General features: G+C 38.5%; 1 protein-coding gene across 9 annotated transcripts in view; it reads right to left on the reverse strand.

Moving 5' to 3' along the window:
• Window positions 1–25338, reverse strand: part of BICD1 (BICD cargo adaptor 1) — a 236096-nt gene that overhangs the window by 44356 nt on the left and 166402 nt on the right. For all 9 annotated transcript variants that reach the window (XM_065939496.1, XM_065939486.1, XM_065939471.1 and 6 more), the window contains exons 3-4: window positions 24178–24330; window positions 7429–7854 (exon numbers count right to left, since the gene is read on the reverse strand). In XM_065939496.1, coding sequence (XP_065795568.1) covers window positions 7429–7854; window positions 24178–24330 — 579 coding nt within the window. The remainder of the gene's footprint in view (window positions 1–7428; window positions 7855–24177; window positions 24331–25338) is intronic.

Genomic DNA, 25338 nt, shown 5'->3' on the forward strand with positions numbered 1-25338 from the left:
CCCATAGAAATTATTTTTAATTTCACTGAGTGTTTACTTCTAAATAAACACATTAACATGTATCAAGTACTGATAAATTCTTTTGTGAAGGAACAAAAGAACAGATAGCAGAATTTGCTCATTAACATTAGGACTTTCACAGGGAAAGAAATAAAAGCTGTTCTATGAGTTATTAATTTCCATAAAGTCTTTATCCTGGTCATCTGACTCTCAATTTGACACCTGAATGACTGGTGTGATTTTTGTAATGGGATACACAGTAAGGGCTTCCCAGGTGGTGTCAGTGGTAAAGAACCTGCCTGTCAATGCAGAAGACATAAGAGACTTGGGTTCAATCCCTGGATTGGGACGATTCCCTGGAGAAGGTCATAGCAACCCATTCCAGTATTCTTGCCTGGAGAATCCCATTCCTGAGGAGCCTGGCAGGTTATGGTCCATAAGATCACAAAGAGTTGGACATGACTGAAGCGACTTAGCAGATAAATAGTATGAGTATGCAAAACAGAACTCAGAAATAAATAATTTATTCTTCTCTGCATGAAGTGGAGCAACGCTGGCAAATCTGTGCCCTAAGAAACAAGAACATGAGAGCTATGAAAAAAGATCAGCCTAGAACCAAGAAACATGAGGACAGGGAATCTAGTAGTTGGGAAAGAAGGCAATATCTTTTGGACAGTGTGATGAGACGGAATCTCTTCCTATCTCTTTCTGTCTATCTCTTTCTGTCCTATCTCTTTCTTTCTGTCTCTCTCTCTCACACATGTATATGCAAGTTAGAAAGCTGGACAAAGACTGAAAAAAAAGAAAAAGGGCTGGGGGAGGGACTGTTTCAAGTCATTCTAAGAGCCAATATTACTCTGATACCAAAACCAGACAAAGAAAAGAAAACCCCAGGCCAGTGTCTCTTATGAATACAGACACAAAAATCTTGAACAAAATACTTGCAAACTGAATCCACCAACATATAAAAAAGGGCTAAAAAACATGACCAAGTGGGGTTCTTTTTGGTGTAATGAACTGACTGTGGTGATGATTGCACAACTGTGTGATTTACTAAAAAACATTGAATTATACTCTTTAAATGGGTGGATTGTGTGAATAGTCACCGAAAAGCAGTTTTTAAAAAAAACTATATAGACTCATCCCTTGTTATTCGATCATGGATGCTTTTATTATGCTTACTGGTGGATGGTTTAAAAAAAAGTAAGACTTCTGAGAAATATGTTTGCCTAAAGCTTATTAAAGGTAATCTTTAACTGTAAAGTTTATAATAGTTTGACAACTGAAGCTGTCAACTTTGTCCTAGGAAACTGTATTTGTCACATTATGTTTTAAAAACCAGGAACTGACCAATCTTGTCTTAATTAATTTCATCTCATAAATATTCTGTAAGTCTTTGTTAAGCACAGATATTTCATTGGTTTGACTCTTTCTGTGTAGCAACTCCACTTCCAAGGCTTTTGACTTTGAGCAAATGACATAACATATTTGTGCCTCAGTTTCCCTGTCTGTAAAATGGGGATAACACCACATTATCTCTTAGTTGTTATAAACACCCACCAATAAAGCAAACATACATAAATTGCTTTGAACTCTTTGGAGACATACATAAAATTTCCATCACTATAGGAAAAATTAAAATTGCCTTTAACAAACTGTATCTGAACACAATATGAATCATCATTTCTTCCACATCCATAAGGAAACAACAAATCTTATTAATTTCAGTTTTACAGAAATATTACTGTTTTCTCACATCACATGTGAAATTACATAGCTAGAATGATATTGAAGAAAACAATCCAGAGAGTTTCTCCTGTTTAGTCTGACTCTGTATGATATGAAGTTGAGTTGAGTTCAGTTCAGTTGCTCAGTCGTGTCCGACTTTTTGCGACCCCATGGACTGCAGCACCCCAGGCTGCACGAACAGAAGTTCACAGTGAACAGAGGTTATTTATCAAAGGTAGAAATTTCAGCACAAGCATAGAGACTCCTTTAATAGATTATATTATTTAGTGTTCCCAGGCAGGATCTACTTATTTTCATTCTAATAAAATGAGTTAAGCAACTTGTCACTGGGAATTACTATTATACTCTATTTGAAATAATTGAGTTTTGACGGTGATCCAACTCTGGCAGTCACTGTTTAAATCGTAGTCAGTATGGGTTTTTGTATTTATTATTACCGTTTCCCAGCAGATGGCAGTATGATACCTTGAAAAAAAAAAAAAAGGTCCACTTCCTCAAGACAATACTGCCATCTCCATCTGCTGGGAAATGGTAATTATAAATATAAAGGGGATCCCCCGCCATTTCCAAGCAAGGTATCATAAAGACTAGTGGTGGGGGCTAGTTTATTACCTTCCCCTTTGTAAACGCACCTCAGAGAAGTGAAGCAATTCACCCAACATTCCTGATAGCCACGGCTGAAACATAGGTTTGTTTTATTTTTCTTTTCAGAAAGAAGTAAATACTCTTAGATGGGAAAACAATATATATGCACAGATGGAATCTTATAAGTTAAGAAAAAGATGATAGGCTTTGACTCAGGCCTGCTGTTTTCAAAAGGTTTCTTTAACCCTAAGAAAGAAAATCTTAAAAGTTGCATATTCCCTGGTAGAAGGTGTTACATCCCTGTCTCTGCCCTTCTACAAATGAAATTAAATTTGTTTTTCACTTGTGAATCTGTCTTCACTTTAATTATTAGACCAGCCAAAGAACCTAGAAGGGTAGAGGGGAAAATTTTTTCCATCCCTACACTTTCTATAGTCAGGATATTTAATTTCAAAACACATCTGGCCCCAAGTGTTTCAGATGGCCACAGTGAAAGTGCATCTTATTGCCTCCTCTGTAGGTCCAAAACAATGATACTGACACAGTATGTGTTACAAGGGGCTGAGAAATGGAATACTTCCTGCCATATCAGGAAACAAAAGATGTCACAGCCATCAGTGATTGCACCCACAACTGCAGATGAACTGGTGAGCCCTGAAGGAACTCAGGAGGGAAAGAATACCTGCTATCTAGCAGCCATCAGACTGCAGCCACTTTCAACAGTGAACCCTGAGAAAAATCAGGATGTGAAAACAGAGGATACTGGCCCCAGACAGCTGAGGTGCATATCAAAGGAATGATTTCAGTGAGCCCAGACTCTTGCATCTTTCCTTACATGGAAAAGCGCTAAATTCCTTGAGATGTCTGGTTTTCCTTTAATCAACAATAATCTTTTGACATTCAGACCATTTGCCCTTTGTTGCAAAACTTCTGTATAACCTGGCTCCTCCCTTTGCCTCCTCAGAGCAGTTCTTTCAGGGTTACCTTTAATGATGCCTCCCAGGCTTGAAGTCCTAAAAATAACTCAACTTTTGAGAGGCTCACTTGGTAAAGAATCCACCTGTAATGAGGGAGACCTGGGTTTGATTCTTGGATTGGGAAGATCCCCTGGAGAAGGGAAAGGCTACCCACTCCAGTATTCTGGCCTGGAGAATTCCATGGACTGTATAGTCCCTAGGGTCCCAAAGAGTCAGACATGACTGAGCAAATTTTACTTCCCTTCACTTCTCAACTTGTACCTTATGAATATTTTTAAAGTCAACAGTGTCTATGTGTTGTTTCTTAGAACTACCACTTTATTTTCAAGGCTCATTCACATCAGAGTCAACTGCAATAACTTCTAGGCAATGTCTACTGTAATGTTTATATAATTTATAGGAATTAAACACAAAGAGACACACAGCTAAGGAAAATCTCAGATTATAAAGAAATTATGCACGAGAGAATACGTTCTGCTATACTTGTATTCAACAGTTCGAATGAGATAGGTTCTTACAAAAAATGTTGATTACAAGAAAAATAGGTGTTCACTTTACTTATAACAAAATTAGAAGTTAGTGTTCTAGTGTGAGACTGGAAGCTTCAAATTCATTCCTGTGTTAAGCCTGGTTTTTGTAACTAAATTAGAAGCATACTTTGGGAATAAAAGGCCCTATGAATGTCCCTCTACAGTTTAACAAATTGTCACATTAATTAAGTGCTCATGAAAGATTCAAAGGTACAAAGTTTTCTCATATATTAAAGAATAGTTTACCCAGTCAAGTTTTTCTCACTCTAAATTTTTGCTGAAAGAATATCATTTTGCAGACTGTCTCATACTTTGAGTTTTAACTGTCACCTTTCTGTATTCCTACCAGCGACCACATTACTCCTATGTGAGATTACAACCCTTGAGCTAATCACCCAATAGTAACAGTTAATAATATTAATAATAAATAAATGGAGTGCCTAACAAATTAAAGACACTGTGGAGTTGAAACAGTGATAATAGTTCATAATTATTGAGCATTTATCATGTTTGGCCTTGTACTAAGCACTCTATGTATGTTAATTCGTAAGTTCATGACACTTTGAGGAAAGTAAAACGTGTCCCAATTTTATGGGAGAAAAGGCTGTTCTTCTAAGAATGACTCTCAACTAGAGGATGACCCTTGGGACATCTGAAAAGTGTGGGACTTTTTGGTCAGCACATCTGTGAGGGGAGGTAACTAGCATTTAATGGGTTGGGAGCAGAGATGCTAAACCTCCTGTAAATCACCAGCCAGGCTCAGACAATGAGGAAGTACCCCATCACAAATTCCGCAAGGCGGTTCCCATTGAGAACCACTCTCTTGCTGAGAACTTGTTCTCCATCACTCTTTTTATTAAACTACTCTTCTCTTTTGGACTTCTGTATTCCCCAGCTCAGATGATATCTAGTATTATATAAAACTGAGAACAGCTCTGAGCTTTCAACCAAATAGGTGACCTGGTTGAAAACTGTCAAGCTCTTTTATATGTAAAACCCCTACTTTCTCATATATTTTACACACTGTCACCAAAATAAAAAGAAGCAAAAGCTTCCACTCAGTAACTTTTCATCCTAAAGCAACAAACATGACAGTTTCATAAAAATTTTACACTGAAATGTTGTGAAGTAATTAGCCTCCAACTAATAAAAAAAAATTTTTTTACATTCATTCTATTCAGTTTGAAGGCATACATTCTTACAAATATATGTCACATAAAAAAATTTTTTACAAGGAAATATGTTTTCTATTCACTTGCAATGTATTAGTGTAAACTAATAGAAAAGTATTAACTACACAGAACTGGACTTTGCAGCCAACTAAATCTATAAGAAATTAATTTTCTTCCAGTGTCCATATTTTCTTATCTTGATTGAAACTGAACATTGAGAAAACAAATTCTCACTAATTATCTTTCAGCAGCTAAAAGCACTGGGCAGGTAAAGTTAAAAGTAAAAGGATATGTTAACTCTTGATATAGTATTAAAAATAAATCTATTATATTAATTTCATTGGTTCTCTAGTCTCATTTATTTCTGCTAACTACATTTTCAGTCATCATTTCTGTAGATGCAGAAAATTATAAGCCCTGTTTGCTATAAAAATAAGTGATTGCCAGAGTCTTAAGGCCGCTAAATATCAGTTTTATGCGAAGAACCTTGGCAGGAAAACAGACTGAAGAATAAGTCTTAAACTAATCACCTGATCATCAAAAAAACAAGAGAGTTCCACAAAAACATCTATTTCTGCTTTATTGACTATGCCAAAGCCTTTGACTGTGTGGATCACAATAAACTGTGGAAAATTCTGAAAGAGATGGAAATACCAGACCACCTGACCTGCCTCTTGAGAAACCTGTATGCAGGTCAGGAAGCAACAGTTAGAACTGGACATGGAACAACAGACTGGTTCCAAATAGGAAAAGAAGTACATCAAGGATGTATATTGTCACCCTGCTTATTTAACTTACATGCAGAGTACATCACGAGAAATGCCAGGCTGAATGAAGCACAAGCTGAAATCAAGATTGCCAGGAGAAATATCAATAACTACAGATATGCAGATGATACCACACTTATGGTAGAAAGTGAAGAAAAACTAAAGAGCCTCTTGATGAAAGTAAAAGAGGAAAGTGAAAAAGTTGGCTTAAAGCTCAACATTCAGAAAACTAAGATCATGGCATCTGGTCCCATCACTTCATAGCATATAGATGGGGAAACAGTGGCAGACTTTATTTTTTTGGGCTCCAAAATCACTGCAGATGGTGACTACAGCCATGAAATTAAAAGACGCTTACTCCTTGGAAGGAAAGTTATGACCAACCTAGACAGCATATTAAAAAGCAGAGACGTTACTTTGCCAACAAAGGTCCATCTAGTCAAGGCTATGGTTTTTCCAGTAGTCATGTATGGACATGAGAGTTGGACTATAAAGAATGCTGAGTGCCAAAGAATTGATGCTGTGGTGTTGGAAAAGACTCTTGAGAGTCCCTTGGACTGCAAGTAGATCCAACTAGTCAATCCTAAAAGAAATCAATTCCGAATATCCACTGGAAAGACTGATGCTGAAGCTGACACTCCAATACTTTGGCCACTTGATGTGAAGAGCTGACTCATTTGAAAAGACCCTGATGCTGGGAAAGATTGAAGGCGGGAGGAGAAGGGGACGACAGAGGATGAGATGGTTGGATGGCATCACCGACTCAGTGGACATGAGTTTGAGTAAACTCCGGGAGTTGGTGATGGACAGGGACACCTGGCGTGCTGCGGTCCATGGGGTCGCAGAGTCAGACATGACTCAGCGACTGAACTGAACTGAACTGAATCACCTGACAAGCTTGTTGAACTAGATTTCTGGCTCAACAGACCTGTGAAGAGCCCAACAATTGTCTCCTCAGAAGCCCCCACGTGATGGTGGCTGTGGTGATGCTGTTCCTCAGACAGCATTTCCATTATCACAGGATTAAGGTATGGTCGGGAGGCAAGACTCTACACTATTAACAGAAAGCCATTTCATAGTGACATAAGCTTAAAGACTGGGACTGTCCCCAAGTCGTTTGACTTGAAGATGTTATAATTTTAAGGCTTAGCTCATATAGGAGTAAGAATGCTTTGGTTTCAGATTTATACCTCTTCCATATTTTTAATCATACAATATCCTAGCTGGTTTGTATATAGAAAATCCTTCTTGCCTTTTAGAGCTTAAAATACTGTTGTGAAGTATAACCATTAATCTTAAATATATACATAGAGCTGCTTGTGATGGGAAACTTCATTTCCTATCATTTCTCCTGTATAAAGCTTTTGAATTTTTGTGTGTGAGAAATGCATCAAGATGCCATCATTCTCCCTTCACACTCAATTGCCATCTAATTTATCTAAGAGATAAATTTCATAAAACAATGTAAATGAGAGATTCTCTTAACACCACTTTTGTATCTTTCTAAAATATTGTACTTTCTAAGTGGGTAATTAAAGAATATTTAAAAAAATAATCTGGAAGTGAAACATGACAGCAAGAAATCCCACACCATGCTGCACATAACTTACAGAAAAGTCACTAAACAAGCCCTAAACAAAGTTCTTACCTGCATAAGTTGCTGCTTCAATTTCTGTATTTCTGAAATGTTCAGCTCACTGAACAAGTCAGAAACAGGGTGGAGAGATTCTCCTTTCCTTAAAGTGGGAGTCCGATAGTCTCCATTCAGTTTCACAAGGGGCCCGTGGATATGTCCATTCATTTTGTCATCATTGTTGGGTTCACTCCCATCCTCAGCAAACTTGAGCCCATCCACTGAGATGCTGATATGGTTATCATTGAGGGTGATATATTGGGAGAGCTCCTTCCGCAGGCTGTTCTTTTGCTCCCTTTCATTTTTTAAGGTCTCAAGGGCTTCTTCCAGTTGGTGCTCAGCGATCTCTTTCAACCGGATAGCATCTTCCAGTTGGCTGTTCAGCAGCACCGTCTCCTCCTCAAATCGCTTAATCTCATGCTTTAAGCCTTCATATTCAACCTGAATCAGATAGGATAAAGAAGATTCATAAAACTAAAATTTGGGTCTTACAAAACTGCCATTAAACACTCTAGTGGACCTAACATTTAAAAAATTAAAAGTCTACAAAATAAACCTAAAAAGCACATGATACATACACATTTAAGGTAACACAGAACGGTTTCTTTAGATACCCATATATATAAATTCAGTTCCTAGCAGAAATGAAAAAGGTACCTCTCTTAGAATTTCTTTTATAGGTTCCAATGATCAAAAGGGACATTATTTGCCTAATAAATCCATAACATGTTTTGTAGTAGTATATCAGAATACTCACAATCCAAGAAAAGACTTTTATCATCACTATTACTTTGTTTTAAATTATTAATAATAAGGAAATTTTTATACTCAGGGCTAAGTTAAAAGATCACAGTATGAATATAATCTCAATAAAATATGTATGAGAGTAAGATGAGAAAGCAAAAAGTACTTCACATGTTTAAGGAAAGAATCTGGAATAACAGTGCCAATTACTCTAAAACAAAAGTGGAAGTGGATCAAGATAGTAGAGCAGGAGGACATGGATCTCACCTCCTCCCCAAAACACATCAAAAATACATCTGCATGTGGAACAATTCTCACAGAAAACCAACTGGAGACTGGCAGAAGATCTCTCACACAAGCAAAGCTGCAAGAAAGGTCCCCCCATAACTAGGTGATTGTGTACCAGCGCTGGCAGCTCTGCTTCAGGATGCCAGCTGGACAGACTTGGCATCAGGCTTCAGATTGTGTTCAAGTCTGCTGTACATGTCTTGTTTTAGGACCAGACTTGAAGGGTCACGCTTCCTGGGGCGTGGTTTTCTCATTGCGATACAGGAAAATAAGGGGATTAGTCAAACAGAGGTAGGATGTCTGAAATCTGTTCTCCATTATGTCTGCTAATATTCCAATGTCAATGGAGCTGACGAATACCAATGTCAATGGAGTCGACGAATTTACTCTGCTACTTTTAAGGCACTGCCAGCTTATGGCAGTGGGAGAGAGTAAAGAATTGAGAACAATCTAAATCCACCACACTCTTTTATAATCACACGATGACACTGTTTAAAAAAAACTTTTTATTGTGGGTAATGTAAAAATACTCAAGTAGTGAGAACAGTTCAGTGACTCCCAGGAAACCCACCACTCAGTTTCAACAATCATCAACTCCTGGCTATTTCTTTCATTTACATTTTCATTCACTCTCCTAGTTGGATTTATTAACTCCAAGATATCACATACTTAAGGATCTATCTCTAAAAGATGACTTTTAAAAAAAAAGCATAGCCATAATTCCTTAAATAATTTCTTAAGAACAAGATATAATCTTAGTTATCAAAAATGATGTCAACAATAAGTTTGGGGGAGGGAGGTTCAGGATGGGAAACACATCTACACCCGTGGCTGATTCATGGCAATGTATGGCAAGACCACTACAATATTGTAAAGTAATTAGCCTCCAATTAAAATGAATAAATTTATTTAAAAAAAACATGAAATGCTTAATGAGTCAAGTGCTTGGGCCTGGTGGGCTGGGAAGACCCAGAGGAATCAGGTGGAGAGGGAGGTGGGAGGGGGGATCGGGATGGGGAATATGTGTAACTCTATGGCTGATTCATATCAATGTATGACAAAACCCACTGAAAAATAAAAAATAAAAAATTAAAAAAAAAACATGAAATGCTTAAAAAAATATTAGATGTAGAACTTCCTACAAAAAAAAGTCTGTATTGATATAGAAAATAAATAAAACTCAGTGAAAAAGGATAATATATTATTACAACCATGCAATATATGAGATCAAATGGAAATTTAAGAAAATGTTAACAGTTGATCTTTAATGGTGGGAATAAAGGTGATTTTTAAGGAAAAAAAATACATACATATTGCTATCAATATAATATTCTTTAGAATTACAACCAAATAAGAGCCTGTTCAAACACCTCCTTGGTTGTGAAGGTTCACAAATGAAAGAGATATCCCATTCTGAACATAACTGCCTTCTTTGGGGCCTTTTCCATGGCTCTTGCCACAAGGCCATCTTTTAATAAGTGTTTTTATCTCCACAACTACTAAGAGGAAATATTTTTTATGCACCTAGGTCTCCCTCAGAGTACTTTAATATCCCTTCTTGCATCTCAATAAAATTCTGCTCTTGATAAATATTTGCTGAATAAACTATTGTGAATGAAAAAATAAAATAGAAAAAAATATGACAATGTCAGTTATGATTTTAGATAGTAATAAGAACTGTGTTTACCTTTAAATATATTTTAATATTTATATTACTTTAAACTTTTGTTTTGTAAAGGATTTTAAAAACTAAAGGACAAGGCTTCCCTGGTGGTCTAGTGGTTGAGAATCTGCTTGCCAATGCAGGGGTCACAGGTTTGATCCCTGGTCTGTGAAGATTCCTGCAGGTCCCAGAGCATCTAAGCTCATGTGTCACAACTACTGAGACCATGCGCTGCCATCACTCAAGCCGCATGCCTAGAGCCAGTGCTCCGCAACAAGAGAAACCACGGCAATGAGAAGCCTGGGAACTGCAACAAAGAGTAGTACCTCTTCGTTAGAACCAGAGAAACCCTGCGCACAGCAACGATGACCCAGCACAAACAAAATACATAAATAAATCTTAAAACAAACAAACAAAAAACCACTAAAGGATAGAGATCATAGATAATGACCATTTTCATATATTTGTATTCCTTCCCACGCCCCTACCCCTTCTTCACATAATCTCAATTCAGTGGCTTGTCTTGCAAACTTTAGGATAAGAGTCTTGATACAGATCTAATTAGGGTGTGTGTTTGGCTGATGTAAGAGATAACTAAATAGCAGTGACTTATTTGAGATAGAAATTTGTTTCTCTCACGTGTAATAGTACGGAGGTAAACAGTCAAGATTCAACATTCAAAAAAAAACTAAGATCATGGCATCTGGTTCTATTACTTCATGGCAAATAAAAGGGGAAAAAATGGAAACAGTGACAGATTTTATTTTCTTGGGCTCCAAAATCACTGAGGACAGTGACTGAAGTGAAATTAAAAAGACGCTACTCCTCTGAAGAAAAACTATGAAAAACCTGGACAGTGTATTAAAAACAGAGACATTATATTGCTGACAAAGGTCCAACAAAGGTAGAGTCAAAGCTATGGTTTCTCCAGTAGTCATGTACGGATGTGAGAGCTGGATTATAAAGAAGGCTGAACACAGAAGAACTGATGTTTTTGAACTGTGGTGCTAGAGAAGACTCCTGAGAGTCCCTTCGACTGCAAAGAGATCAAACCAGTCAATCTTAAAGAAATCAACCTTGAATATTCTTTGGAAGGACTGATGCTGAAGCTCCAATACTTTGGCCACCTGATGCGAAGAGCCAACTCACTGGAAAAGACTCTGATGCTGGGAAACATTGAGGCCAAGAGGAGAACGGCGCAACAGAGGATGAGATGGTTAGATGGCACCACCAACTCAATGAATATGAGTTTGAGGAAACTCTGGGAGATAGTGATGGACAGGGAAGCCTGGTGCACTACAGTCCATAGAGGTGCAAAGAGTCAGACACGACTTAGTGAGTGAACAGCATTGAACAGTCAAGGGTCAGTATAAAATCTCTGTTTAATGAGGTCATCCAAGAATCAGATTCCTCCCATCTTATTGCACTGCCTCCTACACTAGTCTACAAGATCTAAGGTTGCTTGACTTCTTGATCATGTTCCAAGCAGTGGGACAAAATAAGGGTACACCCTCCTGTCTCTTTAAAGACCTGTCTTAGAGTTGGCCATATCATTTCTCTTCATATCCCATTGGCTAGTACCAGTTGCAAAGAAGGTGAAGAATGCAGTCTTCACTCTCAGCAGGCTTGTGCCCAGTTAAAAATTGGGTAATATATTGGAAGAAGGAAACAATGGATATTGACGGATAGTCAGCACTCACCACCACTCACTTAGACAGTGGTGTCCTGTGGAAATTCACAGGTCCATGATAGAATCATTTAAAAGAGTCAAATCATAAAATTTTCTTAGTATAACAGAGTCTGTTTCCTTGTATCATGGTTTCTTCCAGGCCTTATGTACTGTAAAGTCATCTTCCTCCTGATTTTTACCTTTTCTATCCCTGGACAAATTAGGACACTGGCTTGCCAGACTATCCCAGTATTTCCAGCAATCTTCTGACTGGCCTCAGATTATGTGATAGCTTACATTTGCAGATATTAATTTAGTTGGCAATGCAGAAATTTTATCCTGTAATCCTTGACAGACTGATGTCTTAGACCAGGCATTTTCAAATATTACTGTGTCCTCTGGACTAAATCTAGCTCACAGCCTATTTTTGTAAGCAAAGTTTTATTGGAATATAGTCACACTGTTTTGTTTTTATATTGTCTATGGCTGCTTTTCACACCAGAACAGCAGAGTAGGGTAGTTGCAAGAAAGACTATATGGCTTGCAAAAACTAACATGTTTGCTACCTAACCGTTTTTAGAAAAATTTACTGACTCCTGGTCTACAGGAGGAAGGAAGAAAGACATTAATTAATGAAGTAAGACATTAATTTAGTTTGTACTGTAGATTTTTTTATTCTGTAATTTTTGCGTAATTGATAGCAGAATTTCCTTACGACTTGATCTCTTTCTATCTGGTCAGCTTCACTCATACTCACTCAAATGTGGTTTGTGCTTCTATTTATCCAGCTATTTCATGTTTCTCTGCCAGGCAAAGAGAGTCTTTTGGAAAACTCTTATTCATTCTTCAAGACCCAAATCAAGACTCTGATACTAACTGAAGTCTTTGTTGACCCACTCAGGCAAACAAATCACTCTATGCCTGTACCATTATAGCAAGGCAGCATCATAGGATTAGAATCACAGCAAAGTGGAAGCACCAGAAATAGAATGGGAAGGCACTTAAAAATTGGTAATTGACATTTTGAGGACAGCATCAAAGTAGTCACCATTATAAAAATCAATACTTTGTTGCATTTCCTTACAACAACTTCATAGTTTAGTAATTCTATTTTTAACTACTTGAGGGTTGGAGACAGCATTTAACACTGCAATCTTTTCAGAGTTTCAGAACTCTAAAGATCTTTTGTTTGTTTGTTTGTTTTATTTGGGAACTGTGAAGATCTTAATTTCAACCTGTATTGCTAAACCTAACAGATAGCTTTACTCTTCAATTACATGGGACCCTAAGGAGATCAGTCCTGGGTATTCTTTGGAAGGACTGATGTTGAAGCTGAAACTCCAATACTTTGGCCACCTCATGTGAAGAGTTGACTCATTGGAAAAGACCCTGATGCTGGGAGGGACTGCGGGCAGGAGGAGAAGGGGATGACAAGGGATGAGATGGCTGGATGGCATCACTGACTCGATGGACATGAGTCTGAGTAAACTCCGGGAGTTGGTGATGGACAGGGAGGCCTGGCATGCTGTGATTCATGGGGTCGCAAAGAGTCGGACATGACTGAGCGACTGAACTGAACTGAACTGAACAATGTTTTTTGTTCTCAAAAAAGTACATGGCCTCTGTTCGACAAACCCACAGCAAACATTCTCAGTGGTGAAAAACTGAAAGCATTTCCTCTAAGATCAGGAATAAGACAAGGAATAAGACATTTGTGCAACTATTATACAACATAGTTTTGGAAGTCCTAGCCATGGCAATCAGAGAAGAAAAAGAAATTAAAAGAATTCAGATTGGAAAAGAAGACGTAAAACTCTGTTTGTAGATGACATGATACCATATATAAGAAAACCTTAAAGATATCACTAGAAAATCATTCAGTTCAGTTCAGTTTAGTTGCTCAGTCGTGTCTGACTCTTTGTGACCCCATGGACTGCAGCACGCCAGGCCTCCCTATCCATCACCAACTCCTGGAATTTACTCAAATTCATGTCCATTGAGTTGGCGATGCCATTCAAACATCTCATCCTCTGTCGTCCCCTTCTCCTCCTGCCTTCAATCTTTCCCAGTATCAGGGACTTTTCCAATGAGTCAGTTCTTTGCATGAGGTGGCCAAAGTATTGGAGTGTTAGCTTTAGCATCAGTCCTTTCAATGCATATTCAGGACTGATTTTCTTTAGGATGGACTGGTTGGATCTCCTAGTTGTCCAAGGGACTCTCAAGAGTCCTCTCCAGCACTACAGTTCAAAAGCATCAGTTCTTCAGGGCTCAGCTTTCTTTATAATCCAACTCTCATATCCATACATGACTACTAGAAAAACCATAGCTTTGACTAGATGGACCTTTGCTGGCAGAGTAAAGTCTCTGTTTTTTAACATTCTGTCTAAGTTGGTCATAACTTTTCTTCCAAGGAGCAAGCATCTTTTAATTTCATGGCTGCAGTATGAAGCCATACATCACCATTTGTAGTGATTTTGGAGCCCCCCAAAATAAAGTCTGTCACTGTTTCCATTGTTTCCCCATCTGTTTGCCATGAATTGATGTGATCAGATGCCATGATCTTAGAGCTAATCAATGAATTTAGATTCATTGATACAAATTTAGGATACAAATTAGGATTGATACAAATTTAGGATACAAATTAGGATTGATACAAATTTAGGATACAAAATTAATACAGAAATTCTTTGAATTACTATGCACTAACAATGAAAAATCAGAAAGAGAAATTAAAGAAACAACACCATTCACCATTTCAACAAAAGAAGAAAATAAAATACCTAGGAATAAATCTACCTAAGGAGCAAAAAGACCTACATGCAAAAAACTATAAGATAATGATGAAAGAAGTAAAGATGGCACAGATAGAGAGATATATCATGCTCTCGGATTGGAAGAATCAATATTGTGAAAATAACTATACTACCCAAAGCCTTCTACAGATTCAGTGCAATCCCTATCAAATTACTAATAGCATTTTTCACAGAACTAGAATAAAAAAATTTACAGTTTGTTTGGAAACACAAAAGACCCTGAATAGCCAAAGCAATCTTGAGAAAGAAAAATGCAGCTGGAGGAATCTACCTTCCTGACTTCAGACTATACTATAAAGCTACCATCATCAAGACAGTATGGTACTAGCACAAAAACAAAATATAGATCAATGGAACAAGATCGAGAGCCCATAGATAAGCTGAAGCACTTATGGGCAGCTTATCATTGACAACAGAGGCAAGAATATACAGTGGAGAAAAGACAGCCCCTCTTTAATAAGTGGTGCTGGAAAAACTGGACAGCAAAGTGTAAAAGAATGAAATTAGAACACTTTCTAATGCTGTGCACAAAAATAAACTCAAAATGGATTAAAGACCTAAATGTAAGGCCAGAAACTAAAACCTCTTAGAGAAAAAAGTCAAAACACTCTTTGACATAAATCACAGCAAGATCCTCTTTGACTCATCTCCTAGATTAATGAAAATAAAAACAAAAATAAGCAAATGGGGCCTAATTAAATGTAAAATCTTTTGCATAGCAAAGGAAACTATAAATAAGATGAAAAGACAACTTTCAGAATGGGAGAATATAATTGCAAAGGAAGCAACTGACAAAGGATTAATCTCCAAAATATATAAGCAACTCACGAAGTTCAACATCAGAAAAACAAACAACCCAAACAAACAAACAAAAAGGGGCCAAAGTACAAAAGCAAGGGTGGGAGCAGTCAGTGCCAGGACCCTGCACTTGCTGGGTACCCTCCAAGATTCATGGTGAGGAGGATATTCTCCCTGTAAACCTCTCTTCTGAACTCGGATGCCCTGGGGGAGAAGTTTGTGCTTTTCAGTTCAGATGGTGGAGCAGAGGGACGTGCGTTCATCTTCTCCTGTGAGAACACCAAAATTGCAACTAGGTGCTGAACAACCATCGACAGGAGGATGTTGACACCCACCAAGAAGATACCCTACATCCAAGGACAAAGGAAAAGCTGCAATGAGACAGTAGAAGGGGTGCAATCATGTTAAAATCAAAACCCATATCTTCCAGAGACTCTTATAGGGTACAAACAAAACCTTGTGCACACCAGGATCCAAGGAAAAGGAACAGTGATCCCCACAAGAGACTAAGTCAGACCTGTTTGTGAATGTCCGAGGGTCTCCTGTGGAGGCGTGGGTCAGCAGCGGCCTGCTGCAGGAACAGAGGCACTGGTAGCAGCTGTCGTAGTAGGCATGGCATGTGGCCTAAGTCTTCTTGGAGGAGGTTGCCATTAGCCCTACCATAGAGCTTGCAGCCCTAACATAGAGCTGCTGGCTGGGCAACCCACAAACTGGAGAACAATTATATCAAAGAAGTTTGTTGCACTGTTGCAAAGGTTCTAGCCCCCATATCAGACTTCCCAACCTGGGGATCTGGCAAAAGGACTGGTAATCCCAGGGAATCTGACTTTGAAGGTCAGAGGGATTTGATTACAGAATTTCCACAGGACTATGGAAATGGAGATTCTTGGAGGGCACAAACAAAACCTTGTATGCACCAGGACCCAAGGGAAAGGAGCAGTGATCCCACAAGAGACTGAGTCTGACCTGCCTGTGAGTGTTTGGGGGTCTTCTGTGGAGGTATAGGTCAATAGTGGCCTGCCGTGGGGTCAGGGGCAGTGGCAGCAGCAGTCCAGGGAGGCACATCTTGGCATCTCTTGGAGGAGGTCATCATTAGCCCTACCATAGAGTCTGCAGACTCCAGGACTGGGCTGCCTCAGGATAAACAACTAACAAGGAGGGAGCACAGTCCCACTCATCAACAGAAAATTGGATTAAAGATTTACTGAGCATGGCCCGGCCCACCAGAGCAAGACCCCAGTTTTCCCTATGGAACACAGCCAGTCTCTCCCATCAGGAAGCTTGCACGAGCCTCTTATCCTCATCCATCAGAGGGCAGACAGAAGAAGCAAGAACTACAGTCTCATGGCCTACAGAATGAAAACCACCATCACAGAAAACTAACCAAAATGATCACATGGATCACAGCCTTGTGTAACTCAGTGAAGCTATGAGCCATGTAGTATAGAGCAGCCCAAGAGGGACAGGTCTGGCGGCGAGTCTGAGATGGGTCATGGTCTGATAAAATGTGGTCCACTGAAGAAGGGAATGGCAAACCACTTCAGTATTCTTGTCTTAAGAACCCCATGAACAGTATGAAAAGGCAAAAAGATATGACACTGAAAGATGAACCTCCACAAGTCGGTAGGTGTCCAATATGCTACTAGGGAAGAGCAGAGAAATAACTCCAGAAAGAATGAAGAGGCTGAGCCAAAGTGGAAACAACACTGAGTTGTGGATGTGTCTGGTGGTGAAAGTAAAGCCAGCGCTGTAAGAACATAACTGCACCGGAGCCTGGAATGTTAGGTCCACGAATCAAGGTAAACTGGATGTGGTCAAACAGGAGAGGGCAAGAGTGAACATCAACATTATACGAGTGAATCAGTGAACTAAAACGGAATGGAATGGATGAATTTAATTCATATAACCATTATATCTACTACTGTGGGCAAGAATCTCTTAGAAGAAATGGAGTAGCCCTCACAGTCAACAAGAGTCTGAAATGCAGTAACTGGGTGTAGTCTCAACAATGACAGAATGATCTCGACTTGCTTCCAAGGCAAACCATTCAACATCATAGTAATCCAAGCCTATGCCCCCACCACTAATGCCAAAGAAGCTGAAGTTAAAAAAGTCTACAAAGACCTACAAGACCTAGAACTAACACACACACAAACAAAAACAAAAACGTCCTTTTCATCAGGGAATTGGAATGCAAAAGTAGGAAGCCAAGAGATACCTGGACTAACAGGCAACTTTGGCCTTGGAGTAAAAAATGTAGCAGGGCAAAGGCTAACAGATCTTTGCCAGGAGAATACACTGGTCACAGCAAACACCCTCTTCCAGCAACACAAGAGACAACTCTACACATGGACATCACCAGATGGTCAATATTGAAATCAGATGGATTATATACTTTGTAACTGAAGATGGAAAAGCTCTATACAGCTAGCAAAAACAAGACCTGGAGCTGACTATGGCTCAGATCATTTGAGCTCCTCATTGCAAAATACAGACTCAAATTGAAGAAAGTAGGGAAACCCACTAGGCCATTCAAGCATGACCTAAATCAAATCCCGTATGATTATACAGTGGAAGTGAGAAATAGACTCAAGGAATTAGATCTGATAGAGAGAGTGCCTGAAGAACTATGAACTGAGGTTAGTAACATTGTACAGGAGGCAGTGATCAAAACCATCCCCAAGAAAAAGAAGTGCAACAAGGCAAGATGGTTGTCTGAGGAGGCCTTACAAATAGCTGAGAAAAGAAGAGAAATAAAAGGTAAGGGAGAAAGGAAAAGATATACCCAACTAAAGGCAGAGTTCCAGAGAATAGCAGGGAGAGATAAGAAAGTCTCCTTAAATGAACAATGCAAAGAACTAGAGGAAAACAGTAGAATGGGAAAGACTAGCTTAAAGAAAAGAAAAGAAAGAAACTTAAAGAAAATTATAGATTCAAGGGAATATTTCATTCAAAGATAGGCATAATAAAGGACAGAAACAGTAAGGATCTAACAGAAAGCAGACAAGATTAAGAAGAGGTGGCAAGAATACACAGAAGAATTGTACAAAAATGGTCTTAATGAACTGGATAACCACGATGGTGTGGTCACTCACCTAGGAGACGTCCTGGAGTGTGAAGTCAAGTGGGCATTAGGAAGCATTACTACAAATAAAGCTAGTGGAGGTGATGGAATTCCAGCTGAGCTATTTCAAATCCTAAAGGATAATGCTGTTAAAGGGCTGCACTCAATATGCCAGCACATTTGGATAACTCAGCAATGGCCACAGTATTGGAAAAGGTCAGTTTTCATTCCAATCCAAAGAAAGGCAATGCCAAACAATGTTCAAACTAGATACAATTGTGCTTATTTCACATGCTAGCAAGGAAATGCTCAATATTCCTCTAGCAAGGCTTCAAAAGTATGTGAACCAAGAACTTCCAGATGTACAAGTTGGATTTAGAAAAGGTAGCAGAACCGGAGATCAAATTGCCAACATCCATTGGATGATATAAAAAGCAAGAGAATTAAAAAAAAACACACTAATTCTGCTTCATTGACTATGCTAAAGCCTTTGACTGTGTGGATCACAGCAAACTGTGGAAAATTCTTAAAGGGACAGGAATACCAGACCACCTTACCTGTCTCATGAGAAACCCGTATGCAGGTCAAGAGGCAACAGCTAGAGCTCGACAGGGAACAGTGTACTGGTTCCAAATTGGGAAAGGAGTATGACAAGGCTGTATATTGTCACCCTGCTTATTTAACATCTATGCAGATTACATCATGCGAAATGCCAGCTGGATGAATCACAAGCTGGATACAAGATTGCCAGAAGCACTAAGAACCTCAGATATGCAGATGATACTACTTCAATTGCAGAAAGTTAAGAGGAATTACAGAGCCTCTTGATGAGGGTAAAAGGGAGAGTGAAAAAGCTGGCTTAATCTCAATATTCAAAAAACGAAAATCATGGCATCTGGTCCCATCACTTCATGGCAAATAGAAGCGGAAAAAGTGGAAGCAGTGGCAGATTTTATTTTCTTAGACTCCAAAATCACTGAGGATGGTGACTGTAGCCAAGAAATTTAAAGACGTTTGTTCTTCGGAATAAAACTTATGACAAACCCAGACAGCATGTTAAAAAACGAAGACATCACTTTGCTGACACAGATCCATGTATAGTCAAAGCTATGGTGTTCCTAGTAGTCATGTATGGATGTGAGAGTTGGACCATAAAGAGAGGGCTGAAGTATTGATGATTTTGAATTGTGCTACTGAAGAAGACTCTTGATAGTCTGTTGCACTGCAAGGAGCTCAAACCAGTAAAGGAAATCAACCTTAACTATTCATAGAAAGGACTGATGCTAAAGCTGAAGTTCCAATACTCTAGCCACCTGATGGGAAGAGGAGACTCATTTGAAAAGACCCTGATGGTGGGAGAGATTGAAGGCAAAAGGAGAAGAGGGTGACAGAGGATGAGATGGTTAAATAGTATCACTGACTCTACGGACATGAATTAGAGCAAACTCTGGGAGATGGTGAAGAACAGGAAGCCTCTAATGCTGCAGTCCATAGGGTTGCAAAGAGTCGGACACAACTTAGTGAATGAACAACAACAACAATATGGAATCTAGAAAAATGGTACTGATGAAACTATTTGCAGGAAAGGAATAGAGACACAGATGTAGAAAATGGACTTGTGGACACAGTGGGGGAAGAAGAGGGTGGGAGGAATTGAGAGCATAACACTGAACTATATATATTGCCATGTGTAAAAGAGATAGCTAGTGGGAAGTTGCCATATAACACAGGGGGCTCAGCCTTGCTCTGTGATGACCTAAGGGAGTGGGATGGGGGTAGAGCAAGAGGGAGGCTCAGGATGGAGGGGATGTGTGTATACTTGTGGCTGACTCACATTGTTGTATGGCTGGATCCAACACAACATTGTAAAGCAATTATCCTCTAAAGATAAATTAAAATAAATTAAAAAATATGGCTTCATAGAAAGCTACATCTGAAATATTGGTTAAATGAAATCAAACTGAATTGATTCCAGGGTCTCTTATGACATAATTACTTGATATAGAAATATATCCCTAGAGGAAATATTCGTCATAATGAAAATATGATTGAATTGTTAATTGAAAACTATAGTTTTCAGTGCTCAGACAATAAATATTGAATGCCTTAGTTCACTATGTGAGACATGAGGGACATGGAATTTATTATTTCTCTCTCCTACCATCAGGAATATGATTTCCTGTCCTATGTTAGTCCTTCCTCTGTGTTAACCAATACTGGAACTAGGCATAAAAAACTAGCTACTTGAGTGAAAAACAAGCTCCTGGAAGATAACACTCAACTAAAACAGCTTCCTCAAGACTCGAATCAAGACCCTCACTTTGTTGTACCTCCCTACTCAAAGCTGTTATGTCATAAACTCTGTCTATCCCAACAACTTTCCCACCATGCAAGAGCCACCAGTTCAGATCCTCAAATCACATGAACATCCTTCCCCTGGACACCCCATTTTGAGATTCTGCTAAATCTCTATTGAGGTGATATCTTATTGCAAGAGGTCTAATTATCAGCTTTTTTTAATCAATGAATTTTTCTGATGGTTTGTTGGGGAAATGACAATTGATACCTTCATATGATTTCTGCTTATTGCACTTTCAGATATTTCAGTTTGAGAAGTATAAAGCATATTTAATATAAGGCAAGGTCTGGTTTTATTTTAGACAAAGTGAAGTATAAGTTGCTCAGCTGTGTCCAACTCTTTGAGACCCCATGGACTGTCCAAGGAATTCTCCAGGCAATACTGGACTGGGTAGCCTTTCTCTTCTCCAGGGGATCTTCCCAACCTAGGGATTGAACCTAGGTATCCTGCATTGCAGGTGGACTCTTTACCAGCTGAGCCACAAGGGAATCCCAAGAATACTGGAGTGGGTAACCTATCCCTTTTCCAGCAGATCTTTCAGATCCAGGAATCGAACCAGGGTCTCCTGCATTGCAGGTGGATTCTTTACCAACTGAGCTACTTGGGACGTAGACCCAAATGTGAGGAATGTGGCTAAAGTTTTCAGAGTCAACTCTTTGGTGTTCTTATACCTCATAATTAGGATCACAAATAAAAACTGACATGGTTAATACTAACAATCTTAAATTTTAATTTCCTCTCTAAGCTGACTTGTGGATGTAAGATAAAGAAAAAAAGTTTACTTATTCTTTCAACAATTATTTAATGCCTATTATGGACCAGGCCCTGTTTTAGGTGTTATGTTGTAATGAAGAGAGATAGAAACAGATTATAAAATATAGAAGTTACATAGGGAGTAAGAAGTGCTATTTAAACATTTAGAAAATAATCTATTGATTGTTTAGTTTTTAGAACTAAACACTTTACAATCCTAGTAGCTTTGCTGTTTAGGGAAACCTTAAACCAGGGTGGAGGAGTATATTTTGTATAGGGAGTTTCAGTACAAAGCAACATTCAGACCAATTCTGAAAGTGAAAGCCAACCATTGTTATGTATTTGAATGCTAAATTCTGTAAATAAAGGCCAATAGGAAGAAAAAACCAAAATCAGCGTTTCGTTAATTAGGAGAAACATGTGGCACTCCAGTGCACCCACTTGTTAAATAAGCCAGAATGACCCTTTGTATGGAAAGTGATTTTAAATTAATTAATTAGACACTTAATTGGGAAAATTACAATATTCCATCTAGAAAATAAAATTTAAAAGATGTATGTATTTTCCTGTTTTTTCCCCCAACTTCTGAGTTAAGCATTTGATTTCCATGTTTCAATTACTCATGGGAGGGCATGAGTAAACAGTAAACAGTAATCAGCCAGACTCGTAGTACAAATTCCCATAGAAATGGCATCTGGGCTAATGAATTCTCACAGGATACCTTGGCAGTCTTTCAAGAATACCTAATACTGGCCTAAATTAACCTCCTGAGGACATCAGTCTACCACGTGCAGTGATGGGGTAACCTACAGTGCCGATGGGTGTTATCATATTCCCGCCCGTGCAGAGAGCTGTGAAGGCTTTAGGGATCAGGAGAAATGACCACTTTATTTGCACTTCAAGTCCTCTACATTCTTCATCAATAACAAAAAAACAAAACAACAAAAAATACCCTTCTTATTTTAAGACATTTCTGAGAAACACATTTTTTAAAAAAATTTTCTAATTTTCTCCACTGTGAGCTCACTGACCTCAGCCAAATCAAGACCTGGGATCTCACATACTGCCAGCCTCAGCACACACAATGATTCATGGCTTAAAGGGAAAGGAATGAGGTAAAAACACATGTATATATAGGTAACTCTTTTTTTTTAATGGTCTAGAACCACCCCCTGCACCCCTTAGTAGATATCTTGCTCCCCAACACTGGGGGGAAGTGGCAATGATCAGAAATCAGATTTCAATTGTGTCAATACACGGAATTTTTTTTCCTTTTGGATTTTACCATTCCCCTTTTCATCTTTATATCTATCAAAACCACACCACTGTGCTTCAGTATCCATGGGGTATTGGTTCCAGGAGCCCCACAGATACCAAACTCTGTGGATGCTCAAATCCCTTAGATAAAGCAGTCATAGAATTTGCATATGACCTATGCACATTGGCACATCTTTAAATCAATTCTAGATTATTTAAAAATACCTAATACAATATAAATGCTATGTACCTGCCAGTGTGAGGCAAATTCACGTTTTGTTTTTTGGAATTTTCTTTTTTTTTTTTTTAAAGAAAATTTTCAATCTGTGGTTGGTTGAAACTGCAAACATAGAACCCATGGATTAGTTCTAGAAGGAAATACTAACTTGGGAAGGGACAGAAGTGGAAGCACACATCTAGACTGACCCCCAAATTGACAGAGGACGAGAATCCTACCTTTTGGATTCTGAATTCAACCTAGCACAGTGCCTGGTGCAGTTTGTTGACCTGATCTGAGAGCTTATGACAACACTTAGACCAGAATAGGGTTGTGCTGGAAAAACCACCTTTGAAAACGCCTTGAAATCCAGCTTACCTTTGCTTAACTACCTATAAATTTTACCATAAATAAATTCTACTAAAAGTACAGATTCAAGAATGCTATTACTAATAGCTATAACAAACCACAAAGCAAACTGATCAGGAAAATTAAACGATTAAGTTTTCTAAGCCTCATTACTCACAAAATTATTCAAATGTACACATGCAATCTTTTTTGTTAGGTTACAGCAGAACAAAGAAATTAGGCATCTTCTTTTTCTTATAATGTTGTTCTTACTGATTTACATTTCATAATACCCTTCCTTGCATAATTTGACAACAATTTACAAGAAAGAGAGTGAAAGGGATGGACAGAGAGATTGCAGGGAAACTTAAAGCTTGTATTACAAGATTATAAACCCAAGCTTTTAATAAGTCATCAGGTTGGATTAATTACAACACATATAGCTTACTCCAGAAATAAATTAACATATAACTAAAGAATAAAGTAAGTTTCTCCCATCCAATAAAGTTTTTTTGGTAATTATAGTACTTCTAGGTTTGCCTTTTAAATTTTAGCTGAAATAGGATGGTTGGGAAATTTCAGCACATAATTAATGTTGGGAGATTGAGGCAAATTTCAACAGTTAATTTTCTGATAAAGTCTTCTATATTCCTATATGATTTCCTTTATAGATCAGAATTTTAGTATAGCGATTTAAGAAGGTTTAAGATTTAAGATTAAGAAGGAAGAATATTTAAGATTTCAGAAGGTGTCAATCCATCTGGAGTGCAACCAAAAATCTTAAACCTCACCTGGTTCTGTTTTAATGTGGACACCAGTTTCTGCAGCGTGATGTTTTCCTCCTCTAGTTCAGTGTAGTCCTGAAGGAGACGGGCCTCTCGGAATTTATATTCTCGGATTTCATCCTTCATCCGTATTCTTTGTAGCTCCCCCATCTCATTATTCTGAAACAAGAGAATAAACAGTAAATACAAAAGTTTCTAATTATAGATTTTAATAAGTATAGATAAAGTCTTGGTGGTTTGGTTCAGTCACCAAGTTGTGTCCGACTCTTGTGACCCCATGGACTGCAGCCTGTGAGGCTCCTCTGTCCATGGGATTCTCCAGGCAAGAATACTGGAGTGCAAAGTCTTGGTAGTTAATAACAATAAAAATATCTCATGGAGTGTAAATTGGTACCGGTACCATCTTTTTTGGAGTAACAATTTAAAATCTGTCAAACTTTACAAGCACATACACATAACCCAGCAATTCTAAAATCATTCTTAAGCATACTTTCTTAGAAGTAAACAAAAAGAAAAATACAGTCCTGCATATATACACAAAGAATAGGAAAAGTCTAAATGTTTGCTAATAATAGGAAACAATGAAATTATCATGCATCCTTTAGTGGAACAATATAAAATTATTTAAAATGATGAGAAAAAAGGAGTGAGTAGTAGTTTTATGCAGTAAAATGGAAATATAGCCACAATATATTTAGAAAATTATAGATTATTATGCTTCCCAAGGGGCTTCCCTCATAGCTCAGTTGGTAAATTATCTGCCTGCAATGCAGTTGACCTGGCTTCGATTCCTGGGTTAGGGAGATCTCCTGGAGAAGGAAATGGCAACCTACTCCAGTATTCTTGCCTGGAGAATCCCATGGACAGAGGAGCCTGACAGGGATTGCAAGAGTCGGACACAACTTAGTGACTAAATCACCAAGTGGCACAGTGGTAAAGAATCCACCTGTCAATTCAGGGATATGGTTTGATCCTTGGGTCGGGAAGATCCCCAGGAATGGGAAATGGCAACCCACTCCAGTATTCTTGAAAGGAGCCTGGCAGTCTACAGTCCACTGGGTTTCAAAGGGTCAGACACAACTGAGCATGCACACATGTGTGTATGCACACACACAAAACACACACACACACACACATGCATAAAGCACCAATTTTCCAAACTCTGAT

The sequence above is a fragment of the Muntiacus reevesi genome, chromosome 1, assembly GCF_963930625.1.
Source record: "Muntiacus reevesi chromosome 1, mMunRee1.1, whole genome shotgun sequence".
Lineage (NCBI taxonomy): Eukaryota > Metazoa > Chordata > Mammalia > Artiodactyla > Cervidae > Muntiacus > Muntiacus reevesi.